Source organism: Nilaparvata lugens, chromosome 7, assembly GCF_014356525.2.
Source record: "Nilaparvata lugens isolate BPH chromosome 7, ASM1435652v1, whole genome shotgun sequence".
Classification (NCBI taxonomy): domain Eukaryota; kingdom Metazoa; phylum Arthropoda; class Insecta; order Hemiptera; family Delphacidae; genus Nilaparvata; species Nilaparvata lugens.
The window spans coordinates 54,687,780-54,709,409 of NC_052510.1; the positions used below are offsets into that span (position 1 = coordinate 54,687,780).

General features: G+C 36.4%; 1 protein-coding gene across 1 annotated transcript; it reads right to left on the reverse strand.

Moving 5' to 3' along the window:
* Positions 1-220: 220 nt before the first annotated feature.
* LOC111044700 (zinc finger protein 546) lies at positions 221-20,005 on the reverse strand. The gene is made up of 8 exons (XM_039431977.1): positions 19,761-20,005; positions 19,206-19,329; positions 16,698-17,139; positions 13,573-13,699; positions 13,471-13,502; positions 6,786-7,047; positions 4,233-4,413; positions 221-1,807 (listed from the first exon to the last, which is right to left on the reverse strand). The coding sequence occupies exons 1-8, from the start codon at positions 19,830-19,832 to the stop codon at positions 684-686; spliced, it is 2,364 nt and encodes a 787-aa protein (XP_039287911.1). The 5' UTR covers positions 19,833-20,005; the 3' UTR covers positions 221-683.
* Positions 20,006-21,630: the final 1,625 nt, after the last annotated feature.

Here is a 21,630-nt window from a genome sequence, read left to right on the forward strand (position 1 = left end):
AACATTAACATTTTATCAAAATTTTTGGAGAGAAGTAGTACAGGCTCAGCCTAGTTTTTCCTCCAATGTCATAATTATATTATGATTATAAGGTTTTATACAATAGAAAATGAATATGCTCTAGTCGCTGCGGCACTAACCACGCGTCTTGAGACGCCGTTAATGAATAGCATCTTAAGGATTATGATGAAGAAAGGAAAATAAAAATATGTTTTCTTAAAAATTGACAAAAATCATGGATTTATCTCGTAGTTACAAGTTCAAATAAGAAAATTATTAGATACCGTATATGTTACTTACATGTTGAGGAAAGAAAAGCTGCAAGGCATCACATGGCTACAAGTTCGGATAAATATTCTTCAATATTTTCTGTCAATATGTAGACTGTAGAGGCAACTGGCATTTCATTGGAAACCTTTCAGTTATGAGTTCTTGAAATTGAACTCACTAAAATATTACTGTAGAGGCAACTGGCATTTCATTGGACACCTTTCAGTTCTAAGTTCTTGAAATTGAACTCACTAAAATATCAGTGTAGAGGCAACTGGCATTTCATTGGACACCTTTCAGTTATAAGTTCTTGAAATTGAACTCATTAAAATTACTGTAGATCCAACTGACATTTCATTGGACGCCTTTCAGTTATGAGTTCTTGAAATTGAATTCACTAAAGTATCACTGTGTTACATGTTGAGAAAAGGGAAATTATGAGGTAGATAATCAGGCAAGGCATTGATGAGGCTTTGTTGCGCCGTGGACGAAACCAAGTGATCGGCATCAGTGTGATGCAGCGGATCCCCCAAGCTGGTGACCAGCGACGTTTCGATCGGCGGATGAATGACGTCAGATGCCGTCAGATGGAAGGCGGCCGCTTCGTGTTCAGTCAGCTGTCGATCGAACATCACCGAGTGCCCGGCGTCCACCAGCACTCCCCCTCCATTCTTCAACGACTCCTCCGTCTGCAGCATAGTTTCAACCACATGCAGATTGTCAATATCCAACGACTGACTGTACACTAGATGTTGGGCCTTGTTTTCAGGCACATAACCCATGCCCGGGTATGAGACTTGCAGCATCTGATTGTCGTTAGGTAGCATCATGTTGGGCTCGGTGAGATACTGCGAATCCAGCAAGTTGTAGACAGTTTCTGTCACATTGTTGTCGACCAGCACCTCTGCACTGTCCTTGGCTTTACGCTTTTGTTGTTTCTTGCCTATATTGGCCAGACTCTGGCCGGCAGCCATCATTTTCTTGACGAGTTTGGGCGTGGCACTTCCATGAGCCTGCAGCTGATGTCGCCTCAGATTGCTCTTCAGCTTGTACGCTTGTCCACAATGGCACTTGTGATTCTTCTCGTTGGAATGACACGCCATATGCCTGTTCAGCACATTCACCGCCTTGAACGTTTGTCCACACTTTTCACAGCTGAAATTCCTCTCGTCCGAATGGATGTAGTTCAAATGTTCAGTCAACTGGTTCCTCGAACCGAATACATTGCCGCATTTCTCGCAAACGAACCGCTTATTGTTCAGATGCGTGTTCATGTGATCTTTCAACTTGTATTTAAGGCTAGTTTTGTAGTCGCACTGGTCACACGAAAGGACAACTGTTTTCTTGATTTTGCACTTGAATTGATGACTGTGCAGTTTTCTTCTGACAGTGAATGTTTTATTGCAGTACGTGCACTCGAAAACGTTGGAAGGAACTAGATCTTTGACATGCGCCTCGACTGAATTAATGTGTTGTCTGTAGTCGAATTTATTCTTGAAAATCGAACAACATTCTTGGCAGAAGAAGGTCTTCTCGTCTGAAACAAAAACAAATATTTTCAATGATATACTCACTGCATAATGTCTAGGAGGATTTGAGGTAATTTATTGTCTAGTAATTCATTATTATCCAAGTGTCAGCTGAGCTTTAGTGTTTACGAGTTTGTGTTTCTTGAATAGTTCCAAATTTTCTTAAATAACTCAATATTATGCGTTAAAAGTGGTAATTGAGTGGAATATTTCTAATTAATCTATCAATTTGAGCCATCTAAATTCAAAATTTATAGTTTTAATGTTTATTTTGGACCAAAATTTTATATATATTGTACACGTGAAATTCTAACCTTATCTTGGACTTTGTCACCTATAAATTTGGAAGAGAAATAGCACAAGGACTACCTTATTATTTTATCTTTCAATGTTATTACATTAGTGTCATTTGCATTGTAAATTATTTTGGATAGAGTATTATTTTGTGGATGAATACACTACAAGTTTCGGCCAAGTTTGAACTCCACACCTTTAACAGAGGGGTTAGAGATGTGATATGTTCACCTCTAAACTAGTCAATAAAGCTGCAGAATCAAAAATTAGGTTAGACATACCCTTCAAATTTATTTGTCGAATGATCTATTTGGCTTGAAGATTTATGATTTCACCCCCAATACTAATGCTACTATAACAATTGAAGGAAAGCATGAAATAGTCAAATGAAACACCAAATTGAAGAGAATTTAATGCTCTTCAACCCTAAGATTAGTATTTATTTCTTTGATGCATCGTTGGAGAGTTATAAGCCCTGGAATTGCAAAAAGTTGGATGAAAACCTGAAGTTTTAAAAATATCATACTTTCAAGAGAAAACTATCGCGAAAACTATGAAATATATCGCAAAACTCTACGAGCCAAAACTTGTAGGAAATTCATCAATCTCCATTTTTGAATGGTTAGTCATGGCGATCGAGCGCATTGTTCCCAGGATATAAGCGTGTAAGCAAAAAATGAAAACATGTCTACTTAATTTTAAACCACCCTTATCCATCTAGCACAAGGGGGAGGGATGGGGACTTTTGATAATATAATCACCTGCCAACTAGTTCCAACAAAGCTGCGACGTCATATATTGAACATTCTTTTGGAAAGTTTACTATTTATGAAATTTAGGAGTAGAGCAGGTTTTGGGCTAGGCCTGTTGCTCTCGACCAATCATACATGCATAATGATTTGTAATTGTATTGACGAATAAATCAATGAATCAAAGTAATGAGGAATAGAGAAATATGAATCGAAAACATTACATACACAGATACAAAATACGCTGTAGAAACATGAACTTATTTGAATCGTTAGACTAATTGAATGGTTAAAAAGTAGAATGAAGCAGAAATTCTACATATAAGCATATAATTATTGTAAATGAAAGATTAAAACATCTAATGCAGTGTGAATATTTCCGTATATTGTAAAATGTGATGATAATTTCGTAGATAAAAATGTGTATGTCTACATCTTGTCAAAATTTTTCAAATTTATCATTAGCTTAATAGTTAACCATCCTAGTACCACGTTGGGTCGTATCCGACTCCAAGCGCCATTGCTTATCGGTTTGTGGGCATGTTGGAAGGGGAAACGCCACCCCCATCAATGTAACCTTTCCTTCAGTATTTCTCCAGACACAGACCAGAGCTTACGTTCGTGATGAGTAAACTTTTTTTATTATCGCCAATTTTAATGTTAGGTGTCAAGAACGGGATCGCATCCGACCCCACATGGCCTTTCTTGTTTAACTTATTTCGATGTTTATTGTTTGAATTACAAGATTCAATTTGCGTTTTCTTCAAGTGGAATAGTTATTACACACTTAAAGCTTGTATATACTTGATCGTGGGTAATGATAGAAATGAAATTTCAACTTACAGATAGAAATGTAATCTGTATAGATGCATAGAAACACCTTATGAAGTTCCCAGAGAGAATAGAACTAGTTTATAAATTATAACGGATTATTTCTATCCTATCTAGGCATGTCATCAAGTATTTCTATGCCTTTTTTATGCAGATTTAGTTTTTAAGTTGTAAATACCAGCAAGCTTGTTCGTGGTATAACCACACTCTGATGTAGATTTAGAACCAATGGAAAGCTGGAATTTTGTACTCATATTATAAAAAGTTTTTAATCATTCAAGTGTTTTTTTTCCTTTTAAATATATGAATGTTCAAATAAATGATATTTTCATTCGAATTTAAATGAGATCTTGTAAGTGAAAAATCATAATTGGAGACTGGGTCGTAAACGACCCCACCTGGTCTTCTATGTCTCATGCAACCACGTGGTACTAGGAGGGTTAAGATAATTTCGTATATAAAAACTGTATGTCTACATCTAGTCGAAATCATTATTGTAGATAATTTCGTAGATAAAAAATGTGTATATCTACATCTATAGTGGAAATCATCAACTCACTTTCATGTGTTTTCATGTGATAGAAGAGGCTGGAATGAAAATGGAAGCCTCTGTGGCACTCGAGGCAGTTGTACTGCGTTTGAAGGCCCTCTATGATGTGGCCATCCTGTTCATGCGGCTCCAACACTTTCAAGTTCGGATACGATTTGCCACACGTCACGCACAAATACTTATTATGATCCTGAAACATTTTAGAATAGGATCTCAGAGAATAAGAGCTTCGACACAGATGGAAATAAATTGGAAGTTGCATTTGTTCAAATGCTAATTAATGAATAATAATTATTAAACAAAATCCCAATTAAATGCTGTAAATCACCCCGAAGACTTCTGCTACTGCAAATATTGACAACAGGGTAAACAGCTAGATGGAAATTCAATGAGCGCTACTATACAAAAATTCCCGGGCACAAATAATTTTTGTATAGTAGCGATAATCGAATATCCATGTAGCTGTTTACCCTTTTGTCAATTATTTGCAGTAGCAGAAGTCTTCGGGGTGATTTACAGCATTTAATTTGGATTTTTTTAAAATAATTATTATTCTGTTTATACGTATATATTTCAATTTAGGGCTTTCACATGCGATTTTATCATTCTTATATTCGATGCCAAATATAGTGACGAAAGATTGAGGAGGAGGAGAAGATGGAGTAAAGTGTGAGGGGACGAAATTGTGTAACTTAACATTTAATTGTGATTTCGTTTAATAATAATTAAGTTCGACACAGTTGATTGAAATATTCATTAACGAATAATTAACCAATAAACCCTGCAAGTAATTAAGGACTGAAAATTTTGTGAAGTTAACAACTACAAGACTTAACCTATTTCGGACTATTTGTAACCTTATCTACATTTGGGAGAGGAATAGCACAAGGTTACGTTATTTTTTCTCTCCCTATCAGTTTCATGATGTACTTATTGTATGAATCAATAAAGAATCAAGCATAAGACCGCTAAGCTATGTTTTAACACAACCTTGTTAGAGTCAGTCCAGTAAAGCATCAAGAGTAGCTTGTATTCGGGAGTCTTTCAATAAACGTTAGGAAGATGGGATGGGAATGGGACAATGTTTTGATCACAACTCCTTTGATTAAGTTTCAAGGTTTTTGGAGTTTTGGATTCGAAGATCGAACAATTTCATACAAAGCCTTTTTATTTAATTCAATCAAAAATATAATTTTCCCTGTGATAAATGAAGGTGATAGTTCTCAATAAAGCTGCGTTTACAAAATTAACAAAATGTTAATAACTAAATCCTTATAGATTCTATTAGATTGAACGGAACTTGACAAACACATATGTTCATCATGTGTATGATAAGTTATGTTCAATCTAATAGAATCTATAAGTATTAAGTTATTATCATCTTGTTAATAACTTTGGTGTAAACGCAGCTTGAAGAGTTAAAAAGTTTTCTCAGCTGCCTGCATCCAGCATAGACCTGCAATGCTTTACAACCTTTGAAACCATATAGGCATAATAACTTAATGACTTGTACTCAATTATGTGTGTGTTCTAATCTTTTGCATTTATAGATGTTTAATGGATCGAGATCTATCTATCTAAGTACGATTATTACGAGGGTCATTTTTCAACCTCCGATTGGCAATAAATAAAAACGCTCTTCATAAAATGCTGCCGCCATATTGGTTCAAGTGGGCTAAGACGTTGTTTTTGCTAGCTTCTCGTTAATGTGGAAGCACTGCCCTCAGTATTATCTATAGTCAGGTCCACGTTATAATGGCAGTGGAGAAGGATAGGAGAAAAACGTTGCCGAACCTTTGTCTTGTCAATGCCTTTGATAGACGATAGCTGTTACAGGTTTATTAATGTAATATTAACTGTTCAATCTCGTTTGAAGTAATAAATTAAATTCTATTAAGCAAGAAATTATATTTTTCAATAATTTCATAATAAATTTCAATGATTAAGATGAACTATTTTGTTAATTAATAATTAATTCTACATTGTTAAAAGACGATCTGGTAACAGAGCGAAGCGAGAAAGAAATAGCGCTATCCGCTTTATTGAATGATAGACAAGGATGGCAATACCATTGCTAATACAACACTGACAGACAGACAAAAGATATTTATTTAAAAAAATGCACTTTAAATACAAAATAATGTACTCATTTTATGTACTCATTAAAGTAATGTACTCATTATCAATATAAAACAACAGAAAATAAAAACAACCTCATGAATACACTAAGCCAAATAAATCTTTAGAAAATGGTCTGCATGGGCAAAAAATGTCTGTGCGCAAACCAGAGTTGCATATTATAAGTTTGATGGAGAGATACTTGTCATTATAACGTGGACCTCACTATAGAGTTTGGGGAAAAAGTATAAGTTACTAGAGACCAAGTCAGGTTTGTTTGATGTATGAAATTATTCCATCTGATTTTCTGGAGAAGCCGTTTGGTTACTTGAATATAATCATTTCTATGAAAAGATAAACCTCAATCATAGATAAGAGAAAAAGTAGGCCTATTTCAAATTACATCAAGTTTCTAAAACCAACAAATATGAAAAACGAACTGACCTTGACGTGTGTCAAATATTGCTGACGTCTGCAGAAAGTAGCATTGCACAATTCGCATTTGAAAGTCTGCACAGTATGTGTTTTCGAGTGGTTGTCTAAATTTTCTTTCGTATTGAAGGCAGTACCGCATATAAAACAAATTAATTCTGATTCTTCTTTATGGAATGTTCTGTAATGATTCAGTCGTGACCGCTTCTGCACGAATTTCATATCGCAAAATAAACACCTGAAATATGTTGACATTTGTTTAATTTCGCATTTTCTTCAGTTTTGCATGATACGTGGATATACAAAATTTTGAGTATTAATAAAGCAATTGACATAAATATTATCCTTATGGGAAGCACCATATCCGGTACTCTGAAAATAATTATTGACATTTTCAAGGTCAAGAAAAATAACTGTATAGTAAGGAGTAAACTCAAGTGTGTGTGAGAGAGGAAAACATTAACTAAAATAGACAAAGAATGCAGTTTGGTTAATATTTTGAAATTAGCAAGAAGTAAAGGAAGTTAGTATTAACACTTTGAGCTCTTCTTTGCTCGAACCACATAACTTGTATCATGGATTTTCTTCTACTAAAGTAGTATTTCTTACTAGTCTACTTGAAATGAAAAATCTAGGGTAGAATTATGGCGTTTCAGAATCTTAAATCAGTTCAATTTCATGTAAAATAGTTTTGAAAAAGATGTATAAAAAGAAATATAGATGCACTCAACATGCGAATAATAATGCAATTCACTGGAATATTTAAAGGGAAATTGATTAGAAAATCCAATAAATTTATCTCATTACATATTATTACAAAAAAACCAGAACATGTCGAAAACTTATTTCGAAGTGGATGTTATTAATTTAGAAATATTAAAGCGTCTACAGAGAATATAGGCTATTAATTTGTTCATTTAGTTATAGCAATTTTATGAAATGTTTCTTTTTCATGCTATGAAATGGAAGATTTATACAGAGAAATAAATGGAGGCAGCCATTTGAGGAGCCAAATGGAGGTATAAATCAATTAGAATTTGGGTCCTGTAATTAAAATTGCTCACTAATTGTAATTTCATCACTTTTGAGATCAATAATTATTATTGGACCACATATATGTCGTCCGAAGTCCTTCGTCTCCAGAAGAGGGCATTGAGGATTATTTGTGGGGCTGGTAGATTAGCCCACTGTCACCCGCTCTCTATTTACTTGTATTCAAGATCCATTTACAGAAATATAAGGTTGATAATTACTAATGACAGCCACTATCTACCATATACAATCTCAACTTTTTCAGAAATGGTTGATATTGATAGTATTTATACGAAAAAAATTAACTTCCTAGTCCTAGTGAAGAATCTTGAGATTGATTATTAATATAAAACCTAGAATCTATTTTTTTATAATAAAAATATTATTGTTTATGAAATAAAAACACATAGATGTTGTCAGTTTTCTACACTTTAATTTGGTACACGACCATGGTTTCGTGACCACACAGGTCACATTTTCAAGCTGACTAAAACTAAAACGGACATATTGGGCTGTTCAAAATAATACATGGTAGCCAACTTAACCTAAAGAAATAAAATAGCCTATTAAATAATTTGATGCATTGAGACAATAATAAATGGTGAGTTTCATAATCTAATAATGTTTAAAAATTCCAAAATATATTTTAGTAGAATTGAATAAATATATTAATCTATGAAACTAATCAGAAAGAAAAAATAATCATGTAGCCTAAGTAAGTTGGAAGTTAGGGAACAGCTGAGAGGGGTGAATGTAGTCTGTTTACCATTCCAATCAAAATTGTAAATATAACCTATTTCTATGAATTTCGGATCCTCATGGTATAAGGACCTTAAGTTTAAAATCCAAGTCAATCGGTTAATTAGGAATGGAGTTATCGTGTTCACAGACATACACACATACACACACACACATACACACACACACACACACATACACACACCACAACATACACACACACAGACCAACACCCAAAAATCATGTTTTGCACTCAGGGGTCCTTGAAACGTATGGAAAACTTGAAATTAGGGTACCTTAATTTTTGAAAAGCAATACTTTCCTTGTCACAAAGTAAAATTGTGACGGAAAATATTGTTGAATAATTAATAATATTGAAGAAAGACGCTCGCTATCAGCAACGCTAGCCGACCGCGGAGATAAGGAAGGTACGATGGCGCACCATCTTCCCGCACTCGAGACGATTTCCACCGCCTCTGGCGGCGGCACAACTCCATCCCTCCACTTTGGGGGAGTATTAAAGGCCGGACGAGCCCAGACCACAGCATTCCGCTCACAACCTTCCTGCCTCTGGTACAGCGGGCCCGTGGCTGCCGTACGTCCCCGACCTCTGCCCTGGTACAGCGGCCGTGGTCTGCCGTCCTGACCTCCATCACCCTAGGGACAGCGGACCGTTGTCTGCCGTCCCTGTCATCCCATATACCTAGGGCACAGCGGACCGTTGTCTGCGTCCCTGACCTCCATCTCCTAGGGCACAGCGGACCGTTGTCTGCCGTCCCTGTCCTCCCATTTCCCCAGGGCACAGCGGACCGTTGTCTGCCGTCCTGACCTTCCATTCAACCCAGGGCACACGCGGACCGTTGTCTGCCGTCCCTGTCCTCCCATCTACCCAGGGCACAGCGGACCGTTGTCTGCCGTCCCGTCTCCCATTTCCCCAGGGCACAGCGGACCGTTGTCTGCCGTCCCTGACCTTCCATTCCCCAGGGCACAGCGGACCGTTGTCTGCCGTCCCTGTCCCCATCTCCCCAGGCACAGCGGACCGTTGTCTGCCGTCCTGTCCTCCCATTTCCCCAGGGCACAGGGACCGTTGTCTGCCGTCCCTATTCTTCCTTCTCCCCAGGGCACAGCGGACCGTTGTCTGCCGTCCATATTCTTTCCATCCCCTCAGGGCACAGCGGACCGTTGTCTGCCGTCCCTATTCTTCCTTCTCCCCAGGGCACAGGGACCGTTGTCTGCTGTCCTATTCTTCCTTCTCCCCAGGGCACAGCGGACCGTTGTCTGCCGTCCCTATTCTTCCTTTTCACCAGGGCAAGCGGACCGTTGTCGCCGTCCCTATCCTTTCTGTCCTCCTTTTCCTACTCCACTGGAGCGGAACCGAGGCCGTAAGGCCGATACAAAATTACATCAAAGTGGTGTCATCAGAGAAGAGAGCGACCTTCACGCCGTCAGAAGCACCAGGAGGTGCTGTTCACGCCAGCTGAGGGACAAAGAAGAGGAAGAGGAACTTCGACTTGCCTCCTTTCCCGCCAACATTACGACTGAGCGAAGTCATCCAGGAGCAACACCTGGGTATCAATCACCCACCTCTGAAGCTACTCAGGGTGTACGTGATAGATTGGCGCCCAACGTGGGGCACGAGGCAATGAAGTAAGAATCATGAGTGAACAGGGAGAGTCTGATTCAGATGCCCAACACCAGGAGCTGACAGAGGATCAGTCGGTCGAGGACATAAACCCCGAGGTGATAGCCGACCCCAGAGTTTCCTGGATCTATAAATTGAAAAAGGAAGAAGCATTCAATCTTCTACAAGATTGGGGCGTAGTGTCATCTGGAACACTTGCTGAGTGAGAAGGTTGTTAGTAGAACAACATAAGAAGATGGCTGTACGTTTTCCCAGCCCAAGACCTGGAATAGTGAGCAGAAGCAGTGAGGAATCCGGACACTCAGCAACAGGTACTCATGCTGAAGTGGAACCAACATTCACACAAACCCCCTCATGGACCCAGGGGCGGTATGTGACAAAGTAAGAAGCTGGAGACTGTCATTCGATGGCCAATCAGATGCTCCCAGCTTCTTAGAAAGGCTAGACGAGCTACAACAAGCTTATGGGCTCACTGGCAACCAACTACTAGTCGCGCTACCTGAGTTACTAGTTGGTAAAGCTACTCTATGGATGCGTAATCGTCGTGACCAGTGGAAATCATGGGACATTTTGTGACAGATTTCAGATCACGCTACTACCCACTTACCTATGAGGAGGACCTCGAGAATCTTATTCAGACAAGGAAGCAAAAGGAAGGTGAATCATTTGACGAATTTCTCGAAGATGTACTGACACTCATGAGGCGAGAGGAGGTTTTACAGACGAGAATAAATTACAGAGAGTGTATAAGAATCTCCTCCCACGGTACAAATTGTATATTCGGCAATCAGATGTTCATAGTATCAACGAATTGGAAAAATTCGCGAGGGAGTATGAACAAATAAAAGCAGAGGAGAAACAGAATAGACAGAATTCGAGAGTTCACATGATTGAGGACACGAAAAAGATTACAAGGTTCAAGGTTGAGACGTTATAACCCCTACTAGTAACAGACCATCTCTTAGTGAGTCTGAACCCATGTGTGGGCAATACAAGAGACCGGGGCACTGGAGATCACACTGTCCCGATATTCCACCATGTAAAAGGAGCGGAAAGAGAGCACTGATATGTGTCTGTGATGTGCAGAAGGAGAATAAAACTCCGAACAAGACAGCAGTGATGCGAACGGCACACAGGATTCCTGTGATTGAAGAGTCATCAAGGGACAACAGACTATTCATTACTGTGACAATTGGAGGTAAAAAGTGTCGGGCATTGCTAGATAGTGGCGCTGAAGCTAATTATATGAGTAATGAGGTTTATGAAGTTCTCCAAAAAATAGGGATGATAAGGAAGGTACCAACTCATCACCACGCAATATTAGCTGATGGACGATCTACCCCATTAAATGGGAAGCTGACAACTAATGTCACTATAGGACAAATCACAGTTCCACTAGTGGCGTCTATACTGGATGGACTTGGACAAGAGTTGCTATTAGGCATGGAATTTATGCGTGAAAACAGGGTGAATATTCACACATTCACGAGAGAGGTAGAGTGGGATCCTCCCCAACTGAATCCTACAAGTCCGCTAATAATGTCGCGATCTCTCTTATTGGGGACTAAGACAACAGCAGTCCCAACAATATCAGCTGTACAATCCGAATCTCAGGACAACAAGGATCGCGACAAAAGGATGTTCAAGCAGGTTGGTTTGAACAGAGTCGAACCCAATGCCTTGATTGATAGGAAGGCAGAGTTATCATATGTTCCGAGACAAGCATCCTGGGATGACATAGTTGATCACTGTGATGGAATGAGCGACTCTGAACGACAGGCCGCGATTTATGCTCCAACTGTCAGAGCAAAGACTTTGAACTCTGAGAAAGTTAGGATGGAACGAATGCCACCTCATGGCAAGTCGGAATCTAGCCCAGCAGTCGAAATGGAGAGGATAACTCGAGGTGAGATACCAGCCTCCACAGACCAACTGACACCCCCGCTTCACATGACAAAACAGAGGGTGATAGTGAAAGGATCAGAGTCACCCTTAAATAACAAAGAGACGGTTGAGGTCACAGTGAGGCGAATTCCAGCTCGTGTCGAGTCAGATGTTAGTCTCACGGTCAACACAGAGCAGATAGTCCCACAGGATCCCAGACCAGGCCCATCTAAAAATATGGATCTGGTGCTGTGCCACCGCAACACAACACCAGGCAAGCGCAAAAGAGCAGGCCAGCAAGCCACGCATAAAAGTCCGATTATCAAATGGACGATGTAAATATGTACCTGTGGACCAGGTATATGTGTGTGTTCTAATCTTTTGCATTTATAGATGTTTAATGGATCGAGATCTATCTATCTAAGTACGATTATTACGAGGGTCATTTTTCAACCTCCGATTGGCAATAAATAAAAACGCTCTTCATAAAATGCTGCCGCCATATTGGTTCAAGTGGGCTAAGACGTTGTTTTTGCTAGCTTCTCGTTAATGTGGAAGCACTGCCCTCAGTATTATCTATAGTCAGGTCCACGTTATAATGGCAGTGGAGAAGGATAGGAGAAAAACGTTGCCGAACCTTTGTCTTGTCAATGCCTTTGATAGACGATAGCTGTTACAGGTTTATTAATGTAATATTAACTGTTCAATCTCGTTTGAAGTAATAAATTAAATTCTATTAAGCAAGAAATTATATTTTTCAATAATTTCATAATAAATTTCAATGATTAAGATGAACTATTTTGTTAATTAATAATTAATTCTACATTGTTAAAAGACGATCTGGTAACAGAGCGAAGCGAGAAAGAAATAGCGCTATCCGCTTTATTGAATGATAGACAAGGATGGCAATACCATTGCTAATACAACACTGACAGACAGACAAAAGATATTTATTTAAAAAAATGCACTTTAAATACAAAATAATGTACTCATTTTATGTACTCATTAAAGTAATGTACTCATTATCAATATAAAACAACAGAAAATAAAAACAACCTCATGAATACACTAAGCCAAATAAATCTTTAGAAAATGGTCTGCATGGGCAAAAAATGTCTGTGCGCAAACCAGAGTTGCATATTATAAGTTTGATGGAGAGATACTTGTCATTATAACGTGGACCTCACTATAGAGTTTGGGGAAAAAGTATAAGTTACTAGAGACCAAGTCAGGTTTGTTTGATGTATGAAATTATTCCATCTGATTTTCTGGAGAAGCCGTTTGGTTACTTGAATATAATCATTTCTATGAAAAGATAAACCTCAATCATAGATAAGAGAAAAAGTAGGCCTATTTCAAATTACATCAAGTTTCTAAAACCAACAAATATGAAAAACGAACTGACCTTGACGTGTGTCAAATATTGCTGACGTCTGCAGAAAGTAGCATTGCACAATTCGCATTTGAAAGTCTGCACAGTATGTGTTTTCGAGTGGTTGTCTAAATTTTCTTTCGTATTGAAGGCAGTACCGCATATAAAACAAATAATTCTGATTCTTCTTTATGGAATGTTCTGTAATGATTCAGTCGTGACCGCTTCTGCACGAATTTCATATCGCAAAATAAACACCTGAAATATGTTGACATTTGTTTAATTTCGCATTTTCTTCAGTTTTGCATGATACGTGGATATACAAAATTTTGAGTATTAATAAAGCAATTGACATAAATATTATCCTTATGGGAAGCACCATATCCGGTACTCTGAAAATAATTATTGACATTTTCAAGGTCAAGAAAAATAACTGTATAGTAAGGAGTAAACTCAAGTGTGTGTGAGAGAGGAAACACATTAACTAAAATAGACAAAGAATGCAGTTTGGTTAATATTTTGAAATTAGCAAGAAGTAAAGGAAGTTAGTATTAACACTTTGAGCTCTTCTTTGCTCGAACCACATAACTTGTATCATGGATTTTCTTCTACTAAAGTAGTATTTCTTACTAGTCTACTTGAAATGAAAAATCTAGGGTAGAATTAAGGCGTTTCAGAATCTTAAATCAGTTCAATTTCATGTAAAATAGTTTTGAAAAAGATGTATAAAAAGAAATATAGATGCACTCAACATGCGAATAATAATGCAATTCACTGGAATATTTAAAGGGAAATTGATTAGAAAATCCAATAAATTTATCTCATTACATATTATTACAAAAAAACCAGAACATGTCGAAAACTTATTTCGAAGTGGATGTTATTAATTTAGAAATATTAAAGCGTCTACAGAGAATATAGGCTATTAATTTGTTCATTTAGTTATAGCAATTTTATGAAATGTTTCTTTTTCATGCTATGAAATGGAAGATTTATACAGAGAAATAAATGGAGGCAGCCATTTGAGGAGCCAAATGGAGGTATAAATCAATTAGAATTTGGGTCCTGTAATTAAAATTGCTCACTAATTGTAATTTCATCACTTTTGAGATCAATAATTATTATTGGACCACATATATGTCGTCCGAAGTCCTTCGTCTCCAGAAGAGGGCATTGAGGATTATTTGTGGGGCTGGTAGATTAGCCCACTGTCACCCGCTCTCTATTTACTTGTATTCAAGATCCATTTACAGAAATATAAGGTTGATAATTACTAATGACAGCCACTATCTACCATATACAATCTCAACTTTTTCAGAAATGGTTGATATTGATAGTATTTATACGAAAAAAATTAACTTCCTAGTCCTAGTGAAGAATCTTGAGATTGATTATTAATATAAAACCTAGAATCTATTTTTTTATAATAAAAATATTATTGTTTATGAAATAAAAACACATAGATGTTGTCAGTTTTCTACACTTTAATTTGGTACACGACCATGGTTTCGTGACCACACAGGTCACATTTTCAAGCTGACTAAAACTAAAACGGACATATTGGGCTGTTCAAAATAATACATGGTAGCCAACTTAACCTAAAGAAATAAAATAGCCTATTAAATAATTTGATGCATTGAGACAATAATAAATGGTGAGTTTCATAATCTAATAATGTTTAAAAATTCCAAAATATATTTTAGTAGAATTGAATAAATATATTAATCTATGAAACTAATCAGAAAGAAAAAATAATCATGTAGCCTAAGTAAGTTTGAAAGTTGGGAAACAGCTGAGAGGAGTGAATGTAGTCTGTTTACCATTCCAATCAAAATTGTAAATATAACCTATTTCTATGAATTTAGGATCGAAGTTAAAGAATTCCCACAGTTAGATTAATGGAAAACACAAAGAACTTGAAAATTAAAAGAACTAACCCTATAAATAATTAAGTAGAATTGAATAAATATATTAATCTATGAAACTAATCAGAAAGAATAATCATGTAGCCTAAGTAAGTTGGAAGTTAGGGAACAGCTGAGAGGGGTGAATGTAGTCTGTTTACCATTCCAATTAAAATTGTAAATATAACCTATTTCAATGAATGTGAGATTGAAATGAAAGAATCCTTATAGTTAAAGTAATTAAAACATAAAGAACTTGAAAATTAAAAGAACTAATCCTATAAATAATTTTAATCTCAAGATAAGTCAAAAAGATAAGTCATATTAAAAACTGTGAAGCTGATATTTTAGGAAATGTGGTTTGATGGTCTAATTGAATAAATTGAATGGATGGCAAATGAATGAATGATTATGCTAGCTCTAATCACACTATAACCTGAATGACTAAGAAGTACATAAATTTTCCAACTACAAGTACAATATTTATTCTACAGCAGATCTTAAATTATCAGAAAAAATCTAATCCTACTATTGTGTGTTGTACAGTTATTGTTGTGAGGTGACTATTGTGTTTGCTTAGTTACTTCTTAAAACCATTTTACTAATGTAGCAGTTAACAAATTCCAACTGTTCGTTAAGGTTGTCACTGTTTGGACATCCAATGATTTTTTGGATTTCCATTGCTTCTAAAATATTCAAAAGCCTTCCTTTTTCGCATACATGTAGAATGATCACATCTTTGGTGTGATCAAAGCTGTGTCCTGCCGTGATTAAGTGCTCTGCAAATTTGGATGTGTCCTTCTTGTGCTCCCATGCTGTTTTGTGCTCTGAGATCCTGATTCTGAATTTTCTTCCTGTCTGACCTACATATTGGGCATTGCACTCCCCACACTTCAACAGATATTATTGTTTATCCCTGTTTCTCTTCCCGATTTTCTCAATAAATGTTAGATAAGGAAACTTATTTGAACTTATTTTAATTTAAGGAAACTTATTTACTTAAGGACACTTATTTTGAGAAACTTATTTTCTCAATAAATGTTAGATAAGGAAACTAAGTTATCCCATTATTATTTTCTTGAATTATTGTTAATCATTGAGTACTCAGCCTTTGCACTCGGTTTTTTCGAACTTTGCAGCGACTTCCCGTTTAATAATAAAGCCTATTTAAATTTTATCCTATTTGGTGGCATTTCATTTCCCTTTAATATTGTATTTAAATTTTTTATTTTATAAATATTGTCTTTGTAATTATTTCTTGGGACAAATAAAGATTTGATTTATACTCAACGAATGAGAGGATCCAGTAAACGGAATTGGGATTAAATGAATGTATTATAGCAAACACTTACTTCAAAAATATCTTCTCTGCTTTGGTATTATGCACCTCCATCATATGCTTTTCGAGCAGCTTTCTAGAGTTCAATTGTGCGCCACAAATAGTGCATTCATTTCGCTCATGGCCCTTCATATGCAGTGAGTAATGCTGAGGGTTGGAAAAATTGCGATCACATATCGTGCAGGTCCATTTGACCGGCCGATTCGAGGTGGCTTTCGTACACACTTTCAACTCCTTGTGAATGTCGAAAACATCGGCTGAACAGAACGTCTTCCTGCACGTGAAACAGCTGATGAAGGGTTCCTTATGCTGCGTGCTATGTTTTAGAAGCTCTTCGGCCATCGCGAAAATCAAGCCGCACTTCGAGCAAATGTATCTAGCAAATGTATCTTTATTATTGTCCAAATAGCCCGAGTCGTTTGAAATAGAATTGCAGTCTTCAGTCTCTATGCAACCTGGAAACGAATAATTAGTAAAATTTATCAAGCTGCAAGTTTGGGTGTATAATAGAATATAAATTCCTTCAAAATTAACATATCAATTGATATTAAACTTCAACTATAATAGTAACTTATTACTAGAAAGAAGATTTTAAGATCTTTACTATAAAGTTACAAAGGTTATTATGCATTACTTGGCCAATGTCCATTTAATAAAAAATGAGGTCATTGTCATGCTATAGTCCGTACAAAATAACTTTTGACTGGGAGGGAGCAGAAAAAGGTAGGGGTACACAGGCGCGATGTTGCCGTTGTGAACCGGCCAGCGGTCTCTAATTTCTAGTGACTGTTCATGTGCTCAACCTAAACATGCAAAGTTTCCTGTTTTCATGTAAACATGAAAGTTTTCAAAAAACATTCTCTAGACATTTTTAGCATTAACTTAGTTGTACGGTACTGTGTTTATGAACTAAATGAACCTCCAAATTTTGGGACTTTTTTCAATTTTTCCATTTTATTGAAAAAAAACAAACATTCTCTACAAAATTGAAGACAATTAAAATTTCAATAAATTGAGTGGTCTGGCAGGATTCTACGGTTTCTGGTTTTGGAGCTACAAATTTTCAAAGAATGTAATATTTCAAGGTTTTTCTTTAAAATTCTTGAAACTTGCGACTTCTACTCTTTACAAATTATACAACTTGGAGCATACTTATAGAGTAATGATGAAAATGTACATATCTTGTGAAAGTACAATTAATTAAAAATAAGATTCCTTAGAAATTTTGTATTTTAGTATAAAGGAGGGGGACTACAAAAATAGGAAACCATGTCCTACAGCCAAAATACACATTTTCCATTATTATAACTTTCGAGGCCTTCCTAACTGACAAAATCGATATATTTGATCATATTTATTATACAAGGGTTATGTTCTATCAGAATTACTCATTGGATGCACTTAATTTCAGGATTTCTAGTGCTGAGACGCTTATAAGTATTAAAATTTCAAACACTTATAACTTTGACACAAACTACTCACAGTGATTTCCATGTATATCCTGGAGACAACAATCTTAGCGAAAAAGACAAAACCTACACAAAGAGGTGACAGACATGGTCTTCACACTAGGAACACCAAGGACATAGACCTCCCAATGCACAACCGTCTCACTAAATTTAAGGACTCTCCAGCTTATGCAGGAGCCTTCTTCTACATTCAAGTGCGTTTGGGCTGTTACGCCTGTTGCACTCCTAGATTTTTGTAAGAATAAATAAATAAACAAAATGTCGGTTATACTGAAGATTATTGAGGATGACACTCTCTTTGCCAAGGCACTCAAGCGCTGTCTGATAGAGAGACCGTACCACAACGGAGTTTGTGCAGGAGCATACCTACTGTCACTATACGGGACGAACTGGGGACCATGACTGACGCGAAAACCCATCGAAGGGAAGAAATCTGACGATTGCCCGGTCACCAGACTGCGGAGAAGACAAGACAAGTTTCAAGTGATCGAATCTTCTCGTACCACAGCTCATTCATTCTTCTCAGCTCGTCAAGGCGGTGTAAAATCATGTATCATAAGTGGAATGACCATTTGACTGGACTATGTAGGCGTATTTTCATATTTGTTCATTAATTAGTTATAATTTTAATAATTAAACTAAATATAATTGAAGGGAGGACACTTTGACAATTTCCCGGTCACTGGACTGCAGCAAATATGAGACAAATAATAAGTAAGTATCTTAAGATGAAAGCCCAATCAAATCGTTTATCTGTTGTAAATACTTATTGTAGTCGTTATACTTAACACTTATTACTTTCAATATCAGCATAAAACTATAAAACTAAATTCAATCTATTTGTGATAGTTTAAACAGAGCCTTGCGCAACACGGGTCACCTGATAGAAACTAATAATTACTTTGCTATTGAAACTATTAAATAGTCAATAATACATTGGTCAAAAATTTATACCTTGTGCGTGTGCGCAAGAAGAATTCTCCGCTAATACTAGGAAATTTTTCTGCAGTTTGAATAAACTTTGAACAATATACAGGATATATTAACTTTACCTGAGTCAGAAGGAGGTAAGCTATCATCTACTTCCATATTGATGACACATTTTTGGAGATAGTCGTAAGCTTCTGATTGTTCATTAGAATCTAGTTCTGCTATCGCACCCAACATGCTGGCAACCTGAAAATTGTTGAATCTTGAATTAACTCAGAAATAAAGATTGAAGAATTTAGACAATAGAGCTTTCCTGATATGGAAACCCTAATATAGAACTAACTGTATTGATTTTAGCAACCTAGCCTAGTATAAAATTGTTGCATTCAACTCAATCAGGCAAGAAAATAACTATTTCCAGTTACTTAATAGTAAAATTGAGAGTATAAATCCTGAATTCTAAAGAATAGCCAAATTGGAAAATGTAACTCAATTAACTAGGTAGGTACCAAGTTCCAAGTACCTACCTTACCTAACTGACAGATGCAAATCATAATCCGTTCAAAGGTTTCCGTGATTTCAATCACGTCTTCGGAACTTGATAGCTTTTGAAGATGAAATAAAATAGAAACATTTTTTTAACTGCTAAAAGATAAAATGTTTAAACTTAGGCTTACCTGGTTTTTTATATCGGAAATGCTCATTTTCTTCTTAACACTTTTTGTACTCTCATTATCCTTGCTACTCATTTTTTAATATAAACTTTTAACTCTACTTCTTCTTTGATATTATTCCTATGGTAGTATTATTTCCTTTACAAAATCAACAAAAAAATTAATTAAAACTACTTTGAAAGTTAACCTCAATCCAATTACTGGTGGAAACGAAAACAGCCGTACATTCGACAGTCGACAGATCGGTCAGTCGATTTCTATGACATCGATATCGTTGTATCGCGCCAAAATTTCAAAAAAAGAAACACCAATACCATTTGATGTGATAATGATTTGCTATAGTGAGGTCCACCTTATGAAAGGCAGTGGAAAAAGATGAGAGATCACCGATGCCGATTCTCTGCCTCCAATAAAGGATAACCAATACCGTTACACCCAGTACTTCATATTTACTAAGGAAATCCTATAGGAGCTAGGAGGTCCTGCGGTGGTCTATGTAATGTACCGTAATATTAACTGTTACCAGCAGCGGCTCGTGATCTTTTAGCTTGGGGGTTCAACCTCATGATCTATTGGGGAGAAAGGTCAAGAGGATATAGAGTATTGAGCATAATCAATTGTAAAGGTAATCAATAATGATTTTAAGGAATTACCTCCCAAAGATAAGGCATATTTTCTACAAATATAGATTTTTTGTCCTGTTCATATTTTTCTTGTTTAATTTTTACTTTGGGAGTTAATCTACCATCATGTTTTATTTTACACCTATCCTCAATATTAATAATGTTTGTCTTTAACAAATACTGAACCTTATTCATATTTCTTCATCAAAATGCTGTTACGGTACCTAACACAATAAATTATATTCACACTCTCACTAAAACAAAATGGACATACTAGAAATACTCACGAATACACGAACCACACTAGAAATTACTAGTCTATATTCTTCAACACGCAAAAAAATGATATAACAAAGAATGCAGTGTAATCTATCACAACTGTATACAGTGTATACCCAAAACCGTACCGTATAACCTCAAAACTGTCACGCTTTCTACTTCTTGTTTACCGCTTTTTTACTGTTTACTGCCACCAAATTTGAATTTATTGGTTATGTTCAAGATGGCACTGCTACTGAATCCGTATCACGAATACTCACGATTCATTCCGAGGTTTACCGAATGCTTCACTTGCCTCGGCTAGGTTCGGCTACTCTCGGATGACCTCGTGGAAACGTGGTTCAGACAGGATTGTGAACCAAATCCGTGCTAGTAAACCGAGTCCCCTCCACTGTTCCACTACCTCACCCAGCCTTGTTTTTGGGTTCACATCGGGGAATGAACACTGCTTTCCACCACCACCCGTCTCGTCATACCATTCGGTGCTGTTTCAAGCAAGCCACTCCGGCACCGGCCGCAAAACATCGACGTTAAGTTTACATAGATGAAAAATTTCGTGATTTAATTTCATGAGTATAAAATAAAAATATAATTATATGAGTAGAATTCATCATTCTATACGAGTTGGTTCAATTCTGGGGGTTCAATGAACCATTGAACACATAGGACGAGCCGCCTCTGACTGTTACCTAACTGGTTGGCGGTAACATTAACTTATTGTTCATTCTAGTTCCAAATAATCAATTATATTTTATTCGGCAAGAGAAAATATTTTTCAATTATTAAATAATATCAAATCATTTATTGTTTAAAATAATTGGAAATGTTAAAACAACGTCTAGATAATATTTTGATAACATGATTATTATCATGTCCTAAATATATCATGAAAACTGACGTTCTCATCATTGAGATAAGAATATATATTTTAAAAATAATAATATTTTTACATTGTTAAAAACCGATCTGGC

Excerpts from the sequence above, each read along its gene's own strand:
- LOC111044700 (XM_039431977.1), bottom strand. The coding sequence starts at position 19,832 with ATGAGTAGCAAGGATAATGAGAGTACAAAAAGTGTTAAGAAGAAAATG. Across the intron at positions 17,140-19,205 it reads CTTACCTCCTTCTGACTCAG|GTTGCATAGAGACTGAAGAC; the intron begins GTAAAGTTAATA and ends ATTCGTTTCCAG. Across the intron at positions 13,700-16,697 it reads GCAGAGAAGATATTTTTGAA|GTGTTTATTTTGCGATATGA; the intron begins GTAAGTGTTTGC and ends AACATATTTCAG.